Source organism: Betta splendens, chromosome 5 (genome assembly GCF_900634795.4).
Source record: "Betta splendens chromosome 5, fBetSpl5.4, whole genome shotgun sequence".
NCBI lineage: Eukaryota > Metazoa > Chordata > Actinopteri > Anabantiformes > Osphronemidae > Betta > Betta splendens.
Window position 1 is genome coordinate 18,319,729 of NC_040885.2, and position 17,154 is coordinate 18,336,882.

At 41.9% G+C, this 17,154-nt stretch overlaps 2 protein-coding genes across 7 annotated transcripts in view; both read left to right on the forward strand.

Moving 5' to 3' along the window:
- Positions 1-576: 576 nt before the first annotated feature.
- LOC114855981 (coxsackievirus and adenovirus receptor homolog) lies at positions 577-8,805 on the forward strand. 6 transcript variants are annotated; one of them, XR_005897741.2, is made up of 7 exons: positions 577-813; positions 2,385-2,685; positions 2,975-3,277; positions 3,878-4,153; positions 5,588-7,127; positions 8,273-8,405; positions 8,791-8,805. XR_005897741.2 is itself a non-coding variant. In XM_055508940.1 (6 exons), exons 1-5 carry the CDS (start codon positions 747-749, stop codon positions 4,431-4,433), a joined length of 672 nt encoding a protein of 223 aa, XP_055364915.1. In that variant the 5' UTR covers positions 579-746; the 3' UTR covers positions 4,434-4,460; positions 5,588-6,365. The 6 variants fall into 6 exon arrangements, 5 of the variants coding, with proteins under 5 accessions (XP_055364914.1, XP_029007380.1, XP_055364915.1 ...); XM_055508940.1 differs by lacking the exons at positions 8,273-8,405; positions 8,791-8,805 and adding an exon at positions 4,408-4,460 and having other exon boundaries at positions 579-813; positions 2,385-2,415; positions 3,006-3,277; positions 5,588-6,365; XM_055508939.1 differs by lacking the exons at positions 5,588-7,127; positions 8,273-8,405; positions 8,791-8,805 and adding an exon at positions 4,952-5,571 and having other exon boundaries at positions 2,385-2,415; positions 3,006-3,277.
- Positions 8,806-12,140: 3,335 nt separating this feature from the next.
- The window catches only part of mtss1 (MTSS I-BAR domain containing 1), a 34,311-nt gene continuing 29,297 nt past the window's right edge, over positions 12,141-17,154 (forward strand). Inside the window, 1 exon segment of the mRNA XM_041070862.2 lies at positions 12,141-12,882. Coding sequence (XP_040926796.1) covers positions 12,811-12,882 — 72 coding nt within the window. The 5' untranslated portion in view covers positions 12,141-12,810.

The window sequence follows — 17,154 nt, forward strand, 5'->3', positions numbered from 1 at the left end:
GTCCGCGTCACTGATCTAGGATCATAGAGGGTGGAGTCTACTTAAATATTCAGTTCGATCATTTAACATTTAACATTTAGATTTAACATTTAGATTTAACATTTAACATTTAGATTTAACATTTAACATTTAGATTTAACATTTAGATTTAACATTTAACGTTTAGATTTAACATTTAACATTTACATTTATATTTAACATTTACATTTAGACTTTTGCACATTTAACTAAATGTGAGAAAACATGTTGTGTCATTTAGTTAAATGTGAGAAAAGTAGTTATAGGTGCTCCTTTTACATTTGGCACCCCATACCAAACAAGCTGTAGTCATGTTCTGAATATTCTGTTGTATTCATTCAGGCTGCTTATTGGCAACCATTAGTATTAGCATTAGCAGCTAATCAAGTTGCGTATTATATAAATCAATAAATTAAATTAAATGTGAAATTGCCAGACTTCGCCAGCGACGACCCCTAAAACAGAGCGTTGTGGACGAGAGCCTAAAGCACACGTTTCAGACGGTCCGTGGGGCGAGTTACAGACGCCTGATTGACACGTGGTCCAAGTCTTTAGCGACACTTAGCGTGGAAAAACGCGTGTGCAGGGACCTTTAACGGTCTCGTCCGAAACTGAGAAGCGAAAGTGAAACTATCGAGTCCGCGTCGCAGTGAACGCAGTGAACGGTTCTCGTGTGTTTTGTTGGTTCAATCGATGGTTGTGATCGTTAATCAGAGGAGTCCGTCAACATGCAGCTGCTTCCTCTGAGTCTCTGTCTCCTGACTTTGACTGGATCAACGTTTTCTGACGGAAACGGTGAGAAAAGTTTATTATGAGCTGAAGAGAAGGAACCCAATATAATTAGATAGAAACGATGTAAAACAGGAGACTGTTTATCTGTGGGTGAAATAAAGAGTCCGTGTTTATATGTTAATGTTAATAATGTGAATGAATGAGTCTCAGTTCATCCGTTCATGCTTTTATTCCACGTCCGTTCAGGGCGTTGTCTCATTAAAGGAAGTGAAGCTCTGAGACTCCGACATGATGAACACATGAACAGCAGCAGTTCATGTTGTGCTTTTATTCACATCTACGTCCCAGTAACTGAACACAGTGGTTTCTCTACGTGGAGCATCGTCTCTTATTGCAGCGTGTCTGACTACAGCTGCTTCATAACATGAAAAACCATCTGCTCCATGTGTTTGTGGCAGCAGAGATGCTCCGTTAGACTCTGGGCAAGTGTTAAACTGCGGTCAAGTGAGCCGTCGTTCATCCAGCCGCGCTTCAAAAACGTCTTGCGCCCGTATTACGCGCTTTACAGCAGAGCACAAAACACGCTCGTTGCGACTTCCTCTTTTCATAGCGAGATGTCGGTCTGTTCAAAACATGGAAAACTACGAAAGAAAATATTGCATATATAGAAAAACTGTCGCCTAATAAAGATCCATGTAGTTTTACTGCAAAATTAAGCACTTATTAGTATTTAAAACTACCATGTCATACTGTTACTGTACAGTCAACTTTAGGTTTAGTCAACTTTAATGATCAATAACTAGGTTTTTGTGCATAGTTCCAGGCTCAGACCACTTTCCCTTGTTCTACTAGATGTGTACTATCACCACACATAACATGGTACTACTAAAATCCTAAACTATACAGTAAAAGTACACAGATCTTTGTGGGGCCATGGTACACATCTAGTAGATCAGGGGGAAAGTGGTCTGGGCCTGGAACTATGCACCAAAGTCAAGTTATTGATTAATAAAGTTGACTATACGGCCCATACAGTAACAGTATGACATGGTAGTTTTAAATTCTAATAAATGCTTAATTTTACAGTAAAAGTACACGGATCTTTATCAGGCGACAGTTTTTCTATATATGCAATATTTTCTTTCGTAGTTTTCCATATTTTGAACAAACCAGACGTGTCGCTATGAAAAGAGGAAGTCGCAACGAACGTGTTTTGTGCTCTGCTGTAAAGCGCGTAATACGGGCGCAAGACGTTTTTGAAGCGCGGCTGGATGAACGACGGATGAACGAACGACGGCTCACTTGACCGCAGTAGAAATTAACTAGTGCTTAAACCACAGTTCTACAATCAGACCCTCGAGTCATTACATTTACAGTTTTGCACCAGTTGCACAAATCAAGTCACTATTAAAAGGCAGCTCCTTTCGGCTTCATCCCGTCAGAGGTCAAAGGGAATAATTCATATGACTGCACTTCCTGCCGCAACTCCTCACTGAGGGAATTTAACCTGCAACCTATGCAAGAGGAGCACAACGCGCCAAAAACTGCGTCACAGCCAGGGTCACATTTATTTACTACTTATGAGTCTAAACATGACTCCACTTATTTACTTAATAAATGTTTTAATTTTCCAGGTCCAGAGATCATCACAGTGACAGAAGGCAGTGATGTGATTCTGCCCTAAAATCAACAAGAACATTGAGTCTGAGCAGATTGAGTGGAAGAAAGATGGAAAGAAGGCGGTTTACCTGTATGAAGGTGGACCGTTATCAGGTCAAGATGATCAGTTCAGTGGTCGTGTGTCTCATTTTAATCATGAACTGAGGAACGGTGACGCCTCCATAACCATCAGTGATACTAAAGTGTCTGACAGTGGAGACTACACATGTGATTTCCCAAATCTTCACCAAACCTTCACCGTTCGTCTTGTTGTTGGTGAGTGAACGTCTGATTAATAACTGATGAACTTGTGAAACATCTGGTTCAGTAACGATTCAATGAGCTGTACTGAGTTTTACACCAGATTCTCTTTAATGGTGAAACATTAAGTAAAGCTGACGTTCTGATACTGGTTCTCATACAAAACTGGACCTGAGTTATAATTCAACATTAGCATGAGACACAAAAGTGTGACACTGTTAACGACCTCGTGTCAACAAAATCACTGTGTGAATCGTGAACAACATGAATGAACAAATTATTGCTACATATTTTCATCTTCCAGGTCCAGTGAGCATCATAGTGATAGAAGGCGATGATGTGATTCTGCCCTGTAAAATCAACAAGGACATTTCATTAGAGCGGTTTGAGTGGAAGAAAGATGGAAAGAAGGATGTTTACCTGCATGAAAGTAGTCCGTTATTAGTTGATGATGGTCAGTTCAGTGGTCGTGTGTCTCATTCTGATCATGAACTGAGGAACGGTGACGCCTCCATAACCATCAGTGATACTAAAGTGTCTGACAGTGGAGACTACACCTGTGATTTCCCAAATCTTCACCAAACCTTCACCGTTCGTCTTGTTGTTGGTGAGTGAACGCCTGATTAATAACTGATAAACTTGTGAAACATCTGGTTCCTCAGATTCAACCACAACCACACACATTTACTTTGTATCAATTATGACTGATGTTTGTGGTTTTTTTTTTAGATTTAGTCTTTAACATTTGATTTTATTTTATATTATAATTTTTTTCTGAATTCTATAGTGAAAGTGTCACAATAAATATTTATTTGTCTTATTTGATCACTTTATAAATTGAATACAACATCTGAACCATTCAACAAAGGTTTATTTGTGTTTGTTTCTCTTATTTTTCCACCTACTTGATTCCCAACACTGGTACATGTGGTGGTGTGAGTCAGGATAAATTACATTATTAGTCTAAATATCTGGACACATGAACTAAACTGTGTAATTACAGTTTGTGCTGTATGAAATCCTTTTAACCTGAATGAGAACACATGAATCAATCTATAGTTTAACCTGTTGCACTGAAGAGTTACTTGATTTGTATAATTGCTGACGTCCTAAATCCTCATTTTGCCCTTTTTAAATTAAACAACAAGCCAAAATGACACGTTTAAACTTATGACTGTTCTCCATAAGTTGTTGTTGTTGTCCACAGGTAAAGCTGCAAAGGTTTCCATCCAAAATCCTGAACAAACTGAGGACGGGTTCCTGCTGAAGTGTTTGGTTTCAGATGTTTCTCCAGGATTTAAACTGAACATCTCCTGGTTCGACAGCTCTGGAAACAAACTTATTGAACAAAAAAGCGACACAGAAAGTGAAAAACTCCACATCCTCCAAACTACTGTGAAAAAGAGCGACACTTATCGCTGTGTAGCAACAATGGAGGAACTCAGTCATCAGGTTCATTCTGAGGTTCATGTCCACATCCCTGGTGAGTTTCACTGTCTCCCAGTTTGTCGTTAATTGTTCATGTCTTAATAATAAATCTGTGTCAGGTCCACATCTGGAGTCATTAACTTTATTCAGACGTGTTCAAGTATCATGACAGCTTCATTTTTATTTCTATTTGGGAAACACTTGTCTCTGTAAATGTGAGTTTAGTTGTTAAAGAACAAGAAACAAATGGTTGATTCCTCAGTTTTACTCTATATTCTCTTATATCTATATCTTATATCTCTTATTTAGATTTGCATGATTTGTTTCTCATTTAAATGATGAAAGAACATCTGAGGTCCAAGGTGAGTCCATCACTGAGTTTCCTCCAGGTCCCAGTTCACCACCTTTGACCTGTGACTGACTGTGGATTATGCCTGTTGTTCCTGATGTGTTTAAAGCTTCATGGTTCAACAGTGACTGTAAATAGTTTGAAGCTCATGAAGTCGTGGTCGTTGTGAGTCACTAAATGAAACAACAGCAGGTTTTAAACATTTAGTCTCATTTACTCTGAGACGTCAGTGACTCTTGGCTTTTAGACGCTGGATCCATGTTGTTAAGTCCCACAACAGCCTCACTTTAAATTATGTTTATGTTTGAAAATATTATTTTATGTTCACATAGTTCACATGATTTTATAACAATAACAGGTTTTGATCATCGTATTTACTGAGGTTTGATGTTTTAGCTAATGTTCTCAGCTTTGATCAGTTTTATTGTTTGTGTGATGATGAGGATGAAGAAACCATGTTTCACCTCCATTATCTGTGTCACTAATGTTTGTTCTGTGTTTCAGGGTCAGACATCCCAGTGGTTGTGTGGGTTATTTTAGCAGTTATGGCTCCTATAATTGTAGCCTGGGCTGTATTTATATATAAATGGAAGAAAATGAGTTGAATGTATTTTCATCACTATAACATCAGAATGTTTTGTTCCATCAGCTTCTGTTTGAGCTTTTTATTCTTCGTCCACTTCAAATGTTCCTAAATGTCAAATGATGTTCAGACGTCATTTCTTGCAGCTGAACTGATGAGGTTCAGGTTGAATTCTTGTAGAAGTTGAGGCAGAGACATGAACGTTGTGTTTCAGACACATTTCAATGTTTCCTCTCATGGTCCACGTTGTGACTGAGGCTCTTTTCCTGTTCATCAGCTCAGATCTTAGTAGAAACTAAAGCTGGTGTCTGTGTCCAACTCTGAGCCTTGACTGTAGTTCAGCAGCTTGAGGTGCAGACGGCCTCCAGGAAGCTGAACATGGACTGATGCTCCGTCACTGTGACATCATCCACATGTTGAACACGTGATCGCTGCTGCAGCATCAGAGCAGATACTGCGTTTATTTGTCGTCCCCCTTCATAATTTCTTGAATCATTTTTTAACACATTCAGTTTATAGACACGTCTGAGATGATTGATTTTGTCTCTTGTCTGCAGGAATGCATGAAGTCTAGGAAACAGAAAACCATGACGACAATGATGCCTTTTATTCATGAAGAGGAAGAATGTGGTGCTTCTTTCATCAGATCCTAAAACTTCATCGACCCTCAACAACTCATCGTCTTCATTTTCATCAGTGAACTTTTCTCCATGGAGACAGTTCTTTCACCACTGTTGTCATGACAACCACCGCTTAATCTCTCCTTGGATTAAATAGTTATTTGTCTGAAAAATGTTTATTGAATTATTAAATCAGCAGCTTAGTTTTTGTCCATAACAAAGAAATCTTAAAACTATCATATCAGATTGTCACGGTTTGGTCACGGTTCCTGCTTTATTCTGAAAGGACTTCCTGTTTCCAGTTACACCACAGCTGCTCTCACACAATCACTGGTTCTCATCATGCACACCTGACAGTAATCAGTATTCAGCCCAGCATATAAGCTCCATGTCTCACACTAACCAGTTTCCAAATTGTCGCGTGTACTCACCTCTTTCCAGCATTACCGCCTCAGCTGATCCTGAGCTTGTTTTTGAACCTCGTGACTCCTGATTCCTGCCTGCTCCGTGCCTGTACCTGTAGAAAACCCGGTAACGAACCTGCCTGTCTGACCTGAGAACGCCTGATCCCGATCTGTGCCTTACATGTTATTGAACCTCGCCTGTCGTTGAACCTGAGAATGCCTGGTCCTCTGTACTGATGCTGCGCTTTCCTGTGCACGACCTCGCCTGAAACTGACCCTGTCTTCGCCTAATAAATCCCTTTATACCACGATCTGTTCCTGTTTGAGCCGTGCATGTGGGTCCGTCATCTCATTGGTTCTGACACAGATCAAGCTTCTTTATGTGGAAATACTTCACTTAGTATAAAGGTTGTCTTTGTTTAGTTCACCATAGCTTATTTTAGTCATGCATGTTCAAAAATGATTTTCCCGTGAATTTTCAGTAACTATTGTTGTTTTGTATCAACTTTTGTTTTGATTCCTATTAACAGACATATTTACAGTTTAATATCAGACTAGTTTTGCTTCTTTTATTTGCTGCAGCAAAAATTATTTAGTTTGATGTGAAGTTAAACATTTACTCCATCACCTGTTTATTTCTATCACATTAATACATTTGTTACTTTATTAACACAAACATCAGCTTAAATTAACGATCTTCCAGTATTAAATTCTTAAATAAATCACAAAATCTAAAATCAGATGTCGATGTTTTTGCTTTTTCATAAATAAACTAAACACGTTTAATCATTTCAAACCTGAGTTTTCCTGCTACATAAAGTTCACATTAGTTTCATTGGGTTGAACAGATAAACATCCACTGCTGAAGCTTTATTTCCAGCTGAATCCAGACTTTCTTCTTCTTCGTCGCCTCCAGCTTCACTGTCGTTCAGTGACTCTAACAACCGAGTCTCCACCGACCACAGGTGACGCCCGTCGTCCTGGGGTTCTTTAATCACGTGACCGCTGCCAAGCGACTGTCGCTGTTAAACAACAATGGCAGAGAAGATGCAGGACATGAGTCAGTTAATGTGGTGCGTATTTGCTAGGTTTTCACATTGTTTGAATCGCTTGTGGCATTTTGTGATTATAATATGTCCGCTGAAGCAAAGCGTCTTGTCTTCAGTATATAGTGTTTGAGAGCCGCGACCATTATTACAACGCCCACAGCGCCACCTGCTGGAAATGAACGAAATGAACGAATGACTCGAAATGATTCGTTCACCTTACTGATCGAGAGTTAAAGATCCGAGTCAGTTAAAAGAACCGAACTTCCAATCTCTACTCACTGCTGAAGCTAGTTAAGAAACGGGAAAATACGTCCAAGATGTGCTATTTGATGAGAGCGGTGGGAGCGCTCACTCCAACTACTTTCCAAGATCCTAGTGTCCAAGTGAGTTTCACTCTGACAGGTTTACAGAATCCATCTTTTAACACTGCTCATCTGAAAGGAGTCACACTAATTCAGTAGCGCATGTTTTTCATTATTAAAATTAAATTATTGTCATTTCGACTGAATACTGATAAGTTATCGTCAAAACAAATAATTTTATCACACAGCTAGACTCAAATTCACAACCTTTAAATGACCAGCTTTGCACTTTAACCAACTCCACCAACCAGGCAGTGAAGGAAGTAACGGTCAGTATTAATAATAAAGTCTAGGACTCGACCCCAGGTTTTTTTCATGGTGTCTATAACTGCCAGCGGCGCCTCTGGTCCGATGTATCAAAGATACACGTGACGCTTCTCTGACGTCACACTCACCTGAGCTCTGAGTCGCTGGAAGTCGCTCTGAGTGAGAGCGGCGCCACCAGGTTCTGCAAACATTGCTCCGGTTCCAGCGGCTCAGAGGCTGTTTGTGTGAAAGGCTGCAGCCGCTTAGGAACATGATCCGTGTGGCAGAGCTCATGTAGCGGATTCAGTTTAATAAATTAATATTAACGCACAAACATTAATATCCCTCCAAATGGGGGCACCAGGTTTCCTAATCGAGTCAAACACCAGATGTCAATTTAATGAGGTCATAATTATGACTAATAATAATCAGATAAAACCAAATCAGTGTCTAATGTCTGAGTTCTTGTCACGGTTCAGTGACCTCTGTCTGAATCTGGTTTCACACACATGATGTGAAGAGCAAATGCTCCCATTGTTCCTGCTCTCTGTCCTAATGCAGAACTGAGCGCGATGAGGGTAAATCCGGATCTGGACTCCTTTCCCACCATCAGCAGAGAAGCGCCAACCAACAACCAGAACGGGTGGAAGCTCTGACACCACAGCAGCTGGAGGACACAGACCACAGCATGGACGTAGGAAAACAAAACAAAACAGACTGTAGGAAGACTGAAACTGACTGAAACTGACTGAAACAGACTGAAACAGACTATTAAAGGGAAGGCGACTATTAGAGAGAAGTAATAATTAATAGTAATTAATAATAGTATTAATAATATTAATAGTAATAATGACTGTACATACCAGACTATTAAAGAAAACGTACTGTTTCACTGTCTTGTGCAACATCTGACATCATTAACATTCATTTTTGCTTTCCTGATCCTGATGAGAGGTTTGAAGAGTTATGATTTCACACACACAAACTGACCTCAACTTCCCTCTTTTGGGAGGAACACAGGTCTGCGCTTGTGATTTCTTTTACTAACGAACAAAAAGATTTTGGTTTTTATTCTACAGTTCCACACGTCCCTCTGTGAAAACATGATGGAGACAGAGGCAGGACGTGGGTCCTTTCATGAACAGATGTCAACGGGGTGGAGACTGGTGAACGACTTCTGACCCCATGTGACGTATTCACCTACTTTGCATACTTTTAGAGAACTTCTTTTTATTCTGCCTGTCATGTGCAGCAAACAGTGAACTTGATACCCCCACATTCTAATGACACACTACATGCTTTTGTTTTTATTTTCATTTCAGAGGACGCTCTGACCCAACACTCAGCCTTACAGGAAGCACTGCTTCCCTGTGGCTCACACACATATGATGTAGGTTTGATCAGAGGATGTGAACCAGTGGTCATCACACCTAAATCTGACCACAGACCATGTAAACAACAACACCCTCTTAAAGGAAGCCATAGATAGAGTTACTGCAGACACCACTAAGCTACTGAAACATTGGATGCTACAGGCCACAAAGAGAGCCTGTCTAAATTACAGTTTGTTCAGACTAAGGTTATTTTTCTGGGTCATTGTAATTACAGCTGATGGCAAATCAAGGTCCCTTCCAGGTCCTTCTGACGACCCACACGGCTGTAAAGATCGCAGAGAGAGTGACTTGGATCCACTCCATCTACTGCAGGAAGGTCACGGATCCGACAGACGACCCTCCATCTACATGGAGAAAACCACCACTGACATAAAGAACTGAGAAGGACGACCCTCGCTGTGCTCACACACGCACTGAGGCGAGGCTGCGTTGACCGTTCAGCTAAAGGTGTGAGCCAAGCGCCGCCTGAAGCTGCACCGGTGAATCACACTATCAGACCATACATCTACACACACGCTCCTGAGAAAACACACACACGAGCAGCCTTGAGTTGCCGACGCTGGACGACGTGTAGACTCTTCACATCACGGAGTGACAGTGACTCAGACGAGATTGGGAGGAAACCTGGCGGTGATAACGAATCCCAAGTGTCTGTGATCAGCTGATCACAACCTGAAGAACTCCAACAAACTGTCAATACTTCAACACACAGGTTGGAAACAATCTAATGCTACTGTTCAACAGGAAGAAGCAGATTGTTACAAGATAATAATTGTAACCCTGTCTTGTTAGATTTCATTTTATTTTACTCTGATTATTGCCTTGATCATATGATGTTTCCATGTAACTTTACACACTATTTTTGAATGAGAAATTTTCACAATGACCCTGAGTTCAAATATCCTGAAGTTGATTTAGTTCACAGAACTAGAAAATCACAGAAATCTTTTATTACTTGTGGAGCTTTTTGCTCTTTATCCACCTTTGCCTCTTCTTTTGCTCATATATTGGTACCTGATATTTGTGTTAGTCTTCTATGTGCTGTCTATATTAATGTTATGTTGGCTGCTTTATAACACTGTAGTTATGACCTACCACACACACTATATTTTGAGAAATGATCAGTGGGTCTTCAGAAAAAATGGCTGAATGTGGACAGAACAATCGCCTCTTAACTTTGCTTTGAAACGTCTGTGCTGCATCACACATGACATAAAAGCTTATTCTGGCAACTGCCCCTGGTTTTGAAAATTGTAGCTGTTATTTGAAGCAGATTTCACCTCAGTAAGTTGAACAACAGCCAAAATGGCATCTTCCATTCAGCGAGCTGTGACAGAGGTAGCACTTGGTTAATGATAAAGGGATCGTAAGAGCAGGTCATAATAAACCTTTCACAGAGCAGAGCACTGAGCAGTAGTTTTCACTGAGGGACGGGACAGTTTTGCTTCACATTTCACCGTAACATTCAGTTGTTTTACATCCTGGATGTTACCACTAAGATCTATGCATCATTTATTAAACATATTCCTTCTGGTCAACAGGTGGCGCTGTCGTTCTGGTTGAGCTCACGAATGATGTCTGATCTTTTGGGTTAATCAGTTGGACGATTTTGTTTTTTATATTAATGCTGATCTGTTGATGCCTGTTTTTTTATTAACTAAAACTTGTTCAATAAAGTGTAAGAAGGTTCACACAATCGACACACAATCTACACATCAACTCAACAAAATGACGCATGCAGAAACTAAAAATACAACTTATTAATATTAATCAGGTTGTGTAGTGATTGCAGCAAGTTTTTATGTTTAAATATTAATTGTACAGCTATTAGTTAATCTTATCACATATTTAGCTGTGTTTAGGTTTCCATGGAGACCACATCTGTGTTTGGTGGGGAAGCCTCAATGGTCCCGTGATTCAGGAAATCACACACGCACTGTTGTGGCATGTTGGTTGCCACGGTAACGTCCCTGTGTGTTTCTTTCTGTGACTCAGCTTGATTTGCTGACGACAGTGAACCTCACTCACGCCTGGTGTTCATCACCTGCTGGCTGCTACACAAGCAAACAGTAGATTAAAGCTGGGAGCGAGTGAACGACGATGTAAATGTATTAAGTGGCAGCTGTTTCACTGAGGAACAACCAATTGTTTGGCCAACATTGAAAACATTATGTTTAATTTGTCACCATCTTATGTCTGTTTTGATCTCTTAGTGTTTCATGTCTATAACATCTGTTGTGTACATTGCTCTGCTGTTTTCCCACATTTACACTGGTTTGTTATCAACTTGTGAGTCATCTGAACTGTGTGAACTTTTTTTGACTAGCATAAATCAGAAAACATCTAACTGCTTGATTGGTTGTTAGTGTTATATAAAACTCTGGCTTTGTTTAATTGCCACAGCCCCAAACTTCATTTTGTGTTTAGCATCTCCATAACTCGGTTCACATGCAGAGCTCCTGCTGAACACTGAAACCTTCATTCAGCTCGTCTGCATATAAACGACAAGTTGCTTCAAAATCTGGAAAAGTATAGGGAGGACACACAGTACAAACAGAGCTCTGCATTATTACACAAATATGTGCGTAACGATTCGTAATTACACACAATCACATTGTGCCTTTTTAAATTCTCAGAGCCTCTTGGTAAATGTTAATAATGTTAAAGTAATGTGTAAACTTAGGACTGAGTGATTTCTCTGTCTGTGCCCGCCCCGCCGGGCTACCGCGTTTTCCGTTCACAGCAAACCTCCTCGATTCACACACTATTCAACAGACACACAACAGCGTGAAGTGAACCGAACTCAGCATCAACCGGAAACTCAAAAACACTTAAAATAAATGTCGTTTTTGCCTCTCCCTTAAGCACGATCCATTACATTACTGCATTAATCACAACTAGAGTCAGTTTTTGTTTTTAAAAACCTGTACTTTATAATTTTGTTGTCAGAATGACGACTCTTTTCTCGTCAGCTTTTATCTTGAGTCTCGTGACCGGATGTGGATGCTTCCACAGCGGCTGCCTTGACGCGCCGCTGGAGGACACGCACTCATTCACTTTAGTTGGGGACAGCGACTGGAGTAAGTGGAGGAAAAGCGTCTGGCTCCGTCGTCCAGACTCGCAGGCGAACGACGCGAACCACTCGGACACGCGTGTGGAGGAACAACCGGAGGAGTTCCCAGCGGAGCCGGCGCCGGACACGGTCCGCGGGGCTTCATTGCGCGCGTTCGCCGTGTGCGTGTTGGTTTGGGAGCCGAACGCGCTCAGTCACAGGTTGCTAGCGGAGCGGACGCTAGCCGAGCTAGCCGAGCTAGCCGAGCTAGCCCGCCGCGGTTAGCCGTGTTTTCCTCCCACCGGGACCGAGAGCGGCGAAACCAAAAGACCTGCCAGACATTTTCCAGGTCTCTGCCCCATGGTTCCGTCATGATGCGGTGTTTTTCGGGACGTTCATCGAGTTGGCCGGCTGGAAGCATCGGCTGACTGAAGCCTCGCGGCAGCGCGAGCGTCTGGGTTTTTACTGGCGTGTTTTCCTCCGTTTCAGCTGCATTTTTTGAAAGGTGAACTTCACCTGAGCGGCTTTTTCACGCCGTCCACGCACACTTAAACGCGCTCCCAGTTCTTCTGTTGGAGTTTTTGAAAACTCGCCTGTCCGCGCTTTTTGTTTTTGACTTTTTTGAAAAGTTTGCGTGCAGGGAGCCGTGGAAAATGGATGCGGGGATCGAGAAGGAATGCGGCGCCTTGGGAGGGCTCTTCCAGCTGCTCATGAGCGACATGAAGGTAACGATCCCACCGCGAACCGCGCCGCTCCGCTCCGGGTTCGTTGGCGTCGGTGTCTGCGATACTTGGAACGGAACCGCTTGGTTATTTGGTTGCGGCTTTATTTTGAAATTGGTTGGATACGGTTCAGTTTAATTCAGTATGATGAACATTTCTGGTTATAGTAGTTGACAGACAATAAGCACGTTTAACCGCTTGCTCACATTTTATTGGGAATAGAATTAATTACACACAAAAATACAGATTGGTTGGTTTATAAAGGTCTCGATGTGTTTGATGTCTGTCAGTAACTGTCAAACTTCACACCTCAGGCTGTGTAACTTATATTGAACTGAAGAATTAAAACTATGAGTAGACTCAGAATAATGAAGAAGCTCCGGATTCTTAGACACACATTCTACGTACACTTAGCTTCTAAGTGCTGGTGATGTTGATGGGGTAATGACTGAGCAGAGGTTCTAGCTGGAAGTGGTCCATCTGAGGGGGGGGGGGGCGTTACCAGCTGTGTGCCCTTTGATGTTAGTGAGCAGGCTGCCCTTTGCTGCCTGTGCGCCTGGGTTTCACTGCGCCCACGTGTTCTTCGTTAGCCGCATCTATTTTCGCGTTGACCTTGAACGCATCTTTTTCACCAAAATACCGAGCAAACGATCCGCCGCCGCTGGAGCATCTGTTCTGAATAGAGCTGAGTTTACTGGCCACAAACATACCGACATGTGTTGGTCAATGCGTAACAAAGACAGGCAGCATGTTCAGTGCTGTCTGATGAATACTGGCTAAATAAGCAGGAATGTTTTATATGAAGCTATGAAGCTTATATCTGTAAAAAGTCAAAGATCAGCCTTGCCACCTAATAATAACCTTTAACTTCCCTTATAACGGTTAAATGCCTAAGTCAGTGTCATTGTGGTTTGGAAGAACACATTTATTAGCTGAAAGCCCTGTAAGGAGGTGGCTGGGGCCAATGCAGCACTGTGTGTGTGTGTGTGTGTGTGTGTGTGTGTGTGTGTGTGTGTGTGTGTGTGTGTGTGTGTGTGTGCGTGCGCGTGCGTGTGTGTGTGTGTGTGTGTGTTGGGTTCTCTGATGTTAACCCAGTGCTGAGTTCAAGCCCACAAACTGCAACTAATTAACATAGAACATGCAAAACAAGGTTACAGCTATAGGCGGAATATGGGATATTGGATATTTTAACAACAAATTTGAGAGATGTAATGTAAGTTACTAGTGAACAAATTGTGTTCACAAAGACAAACAAGCTTTTTGTCTGTTTTTCCAAGTTCTGTGTTTCTTCTCAGATCATACATTCGGTCTCTTCTGATTCTGAAATCAACAGGTATTTGATCAGTCTTCGTTCAAACCAACTCACCGTTTTAATGTGAAGCTGACCTTGTGTGGTGACCAATTTGCACATGTGAGATCTGATGAGTTGAGGAAACTGACAAAGATTAGGCAATTCTCATTTTGTCCTGGAGTTAAAACATTTTGTAGGCGACGTGATGGAACTTGCAGACATCTTGTGGTGAGAACACAGAGCTGTACAAATGAGTCACTTGTGCTGTCAGATAACAGGCAACAGGAATGGTCATGGTGGATTGTGTCAGTGTGCGTGATTCAGAACCTGTGCCATCATATCCTGGTATTTTACCAACATGGCACAGAACAAATAAGGGCACTCCTGCCATCTGCCACACAAAGAAGTCATGTCTAATTAAGTAGAGAGCCGCTGTTCAGATAAATCTCCCCTCAGGGCATCACAACACGTCTGTGAAGAGCTCACCCTCTGAATCAGTGAGCACACACGAAGACGTAGATGAAGATTAGAGTTGATTTTGTTTAACCAAGCGGCCACTTGAAGAAAAGCAGGAGGTTTCAGGATTTAGAGAAGATTTCTCCTCTGTGGAGTTTTGTCAGTTCCACAGACAACCTCAGCGACTATTTAGACTAGAAGGGATCCAGTCAGGATGTTGTCCAGAGGCTGATATCCAACATACCAGAGCAAAGTGCAGGAGTCATGACAAAGAAGGGTCAACACCAAACACTCACTGTTTGAGTGCATTGAAAGAGGTCGTTCGAGCTTTTGAAATGCAGAACGTTGTCAGTAAACATTTAGAAAACAGCATTGACGACAGGATGGTAAATGCTTGGACGACCCAGGTTATTAGTTCTGATTTAGTCCATGTTGATGTGAAAGTTGGATGAACTGAGAATGTCTATATCAGCAGCAGGAAGGTCTGGGTTTGACATCGATATCTGTACGTAGCAAAAGACCTTATGAAGGAAATTACCCCAGGGGGGAATTTAAGCTTAACAGTCAGCTTGTTACAATAGAACTCAGACCGTTGGTGGATGAAGAGTTTAAGCATTGTGATGTTTTGAGACATTTGTGAAAGTAGTCCGGACAGTATGCAGAGATGTCGATGTTAAACAGTAGGACATATCATATGCTCCCCATCTGTCACACACACAAGTCATGTCTTATTAAGCAGAGAGCTGCTGTTCAGATAAATAGCAGGAGCCTATGAGGAGCTCCCTCTCAGAACCAATCAGGACACGTGAAAGCGCAGGCCTGTGGTGGATCATGGGCCATTTGATGAATTATCAGGATATTCTGGTTGCAGCGTGAATTTCCACGAGACCAACGTAAGCCCTGAACAGACGCTGAATTAAAACTAATGATGCACTGACGTCACTCAATACTACAGAGCATTCACACAGCTGTGAAGTTCCTCCGTGCTCCAGTTTAAGCTTCAACTAACTTTACTTTTCTGGATGTTTTTTCTATTGTAGTTCTTGAGTCTTCTTCATTCAGACAACAGCGAAAAAACATTTGCTAATGTGTGTCAAAAATAGAGCTTTAGCACAAATCCACATCCAATTGCCGACCTGCAGCTCCAACGGACTTTAAAGTTGTGCTGAGGGAGCTGTGGTTTTGTTGATTTGCCGTCTCCATGGGGGGTGACATTATGAGCCATCCACCTTCCACACTCCTCTGTCCCAGCTTTCATCCATCCCTCCATTCTCACTCTGAACACATACCTACAGTCTCCTCTCGGTCGTGTTCTGACCTGCTCTAGTTCCTCTCGCTTCGTCTCCACTCACTCCTGAACGTTCCCTTCGTTTGTAGGTTTTTTTTTCTTCTTCAGGTTTCAGCTCTTCCTGGTCTAATTCGCTGCTTCACGAGGATGTGATTAACCTTTTGTCACCTGTTGTTTTTTAAAGACCACTCAGAACAACTGCTGACTCCTGGGAGTATATATATGTATAAGGTGAATGTGTGTGTGTATTTGATTGTGTTGTGTGTCCTGTACTGAAGGTGACCTTAGGATGGGATGGCACCAGTGTGTGTAGAATAACAAAGAGTAGCTTACAGCAGTGAGCTACGGCTGTGTTCATTGTCTACATGGACACACATCATAGTAAACAACGCGTACAACCGAGTTTTATAATCAGTCCTCCCGTTATATACATGTATAATTAACTGTGTGAGTGGATGGAGAGGAAAATACAGGCTTCACCCACATGTTCACTGTGCCCAGTAATACACACCCTACGAGTAGAAGCCATAGACTTGTGTGATTCTCTGGAAGCTTAGTCACAACACACATACAGCACTTTATAGTTCCTCCATTGTTAGGTGTGTGTGTGTGTGTGTGTGTGTGTGTGTGTGTGTGTGTGTGTGTGTGTGTGTGTGTGTGTGTGTGTGTGTGTGGTGTGTGTGTGTGTGTGTGTGTGTGTGTGTGTGTGTGTGTGTGTGTGTGTGTGTGTGTGTGTGTGTGTGTGTGTGTGTGTGTGAGGGCGGTTGGTTTTAGAGAAGTCTCACTACAGAGGGGAAAATAGGCAGCCTCAGGTGAATCTAGGTGTAGACTCACCAAATGCACCCACTAGTTCCAAGCTGACCACACACACACACACACACACACACACACTCACAGGAATCAACCCCATACGTGCAGATCTGTTCTCGTACTGGGCGGTAGTTGCTCCTGAAGGATGGAGAAATGTTTTTTTGTTGTTGCTTAACTTCATGAGCAACTGCTGACAATATGAATCATTTCCAAAGTATTGCTTTGCATCTGCCTTCCTTCTCCACAGCTTCCTCCTCCTCTTTAGACATTTGAGTATCTTTATTGTCACATTTCCAAAAAGTGTGTTGTCCAGAATTACACATTGGTTTGTCAGCGTTTAATTAAGCAACGTGTATATATGAGTGTACAGTAGATTCATTCATTGTAGGTGTAAAGCTTCTGTTAAAGCCCTCTGATGTTTACTCTAAAT

Excerpts from the sequence above, each read along its gene's own strand:
- LOC114855981 (XM_055508939.1), top strand. The coding sequence starts at position 747 with ATGCAGCTGCTTCCTCTGAGTCTCTGTCTCCTGACTTTGACTGGATCA. Across the intron at positions 814-2,384 it reads AACGTTTTCTGACGGAAACG|GTCCAGAGATCATCACAGTG; the intron begins GTGAGAAAAGTT and ends TTAATTTTCCAG. Across the intron at positions 3,278-3,877 it reads CACCGTTCGTCTTGTTGTTG|GTAAAGCTGCAAAGGTTTCC; the intron begins GTGAGTGAACGC and ends TGTTGTCCACAG.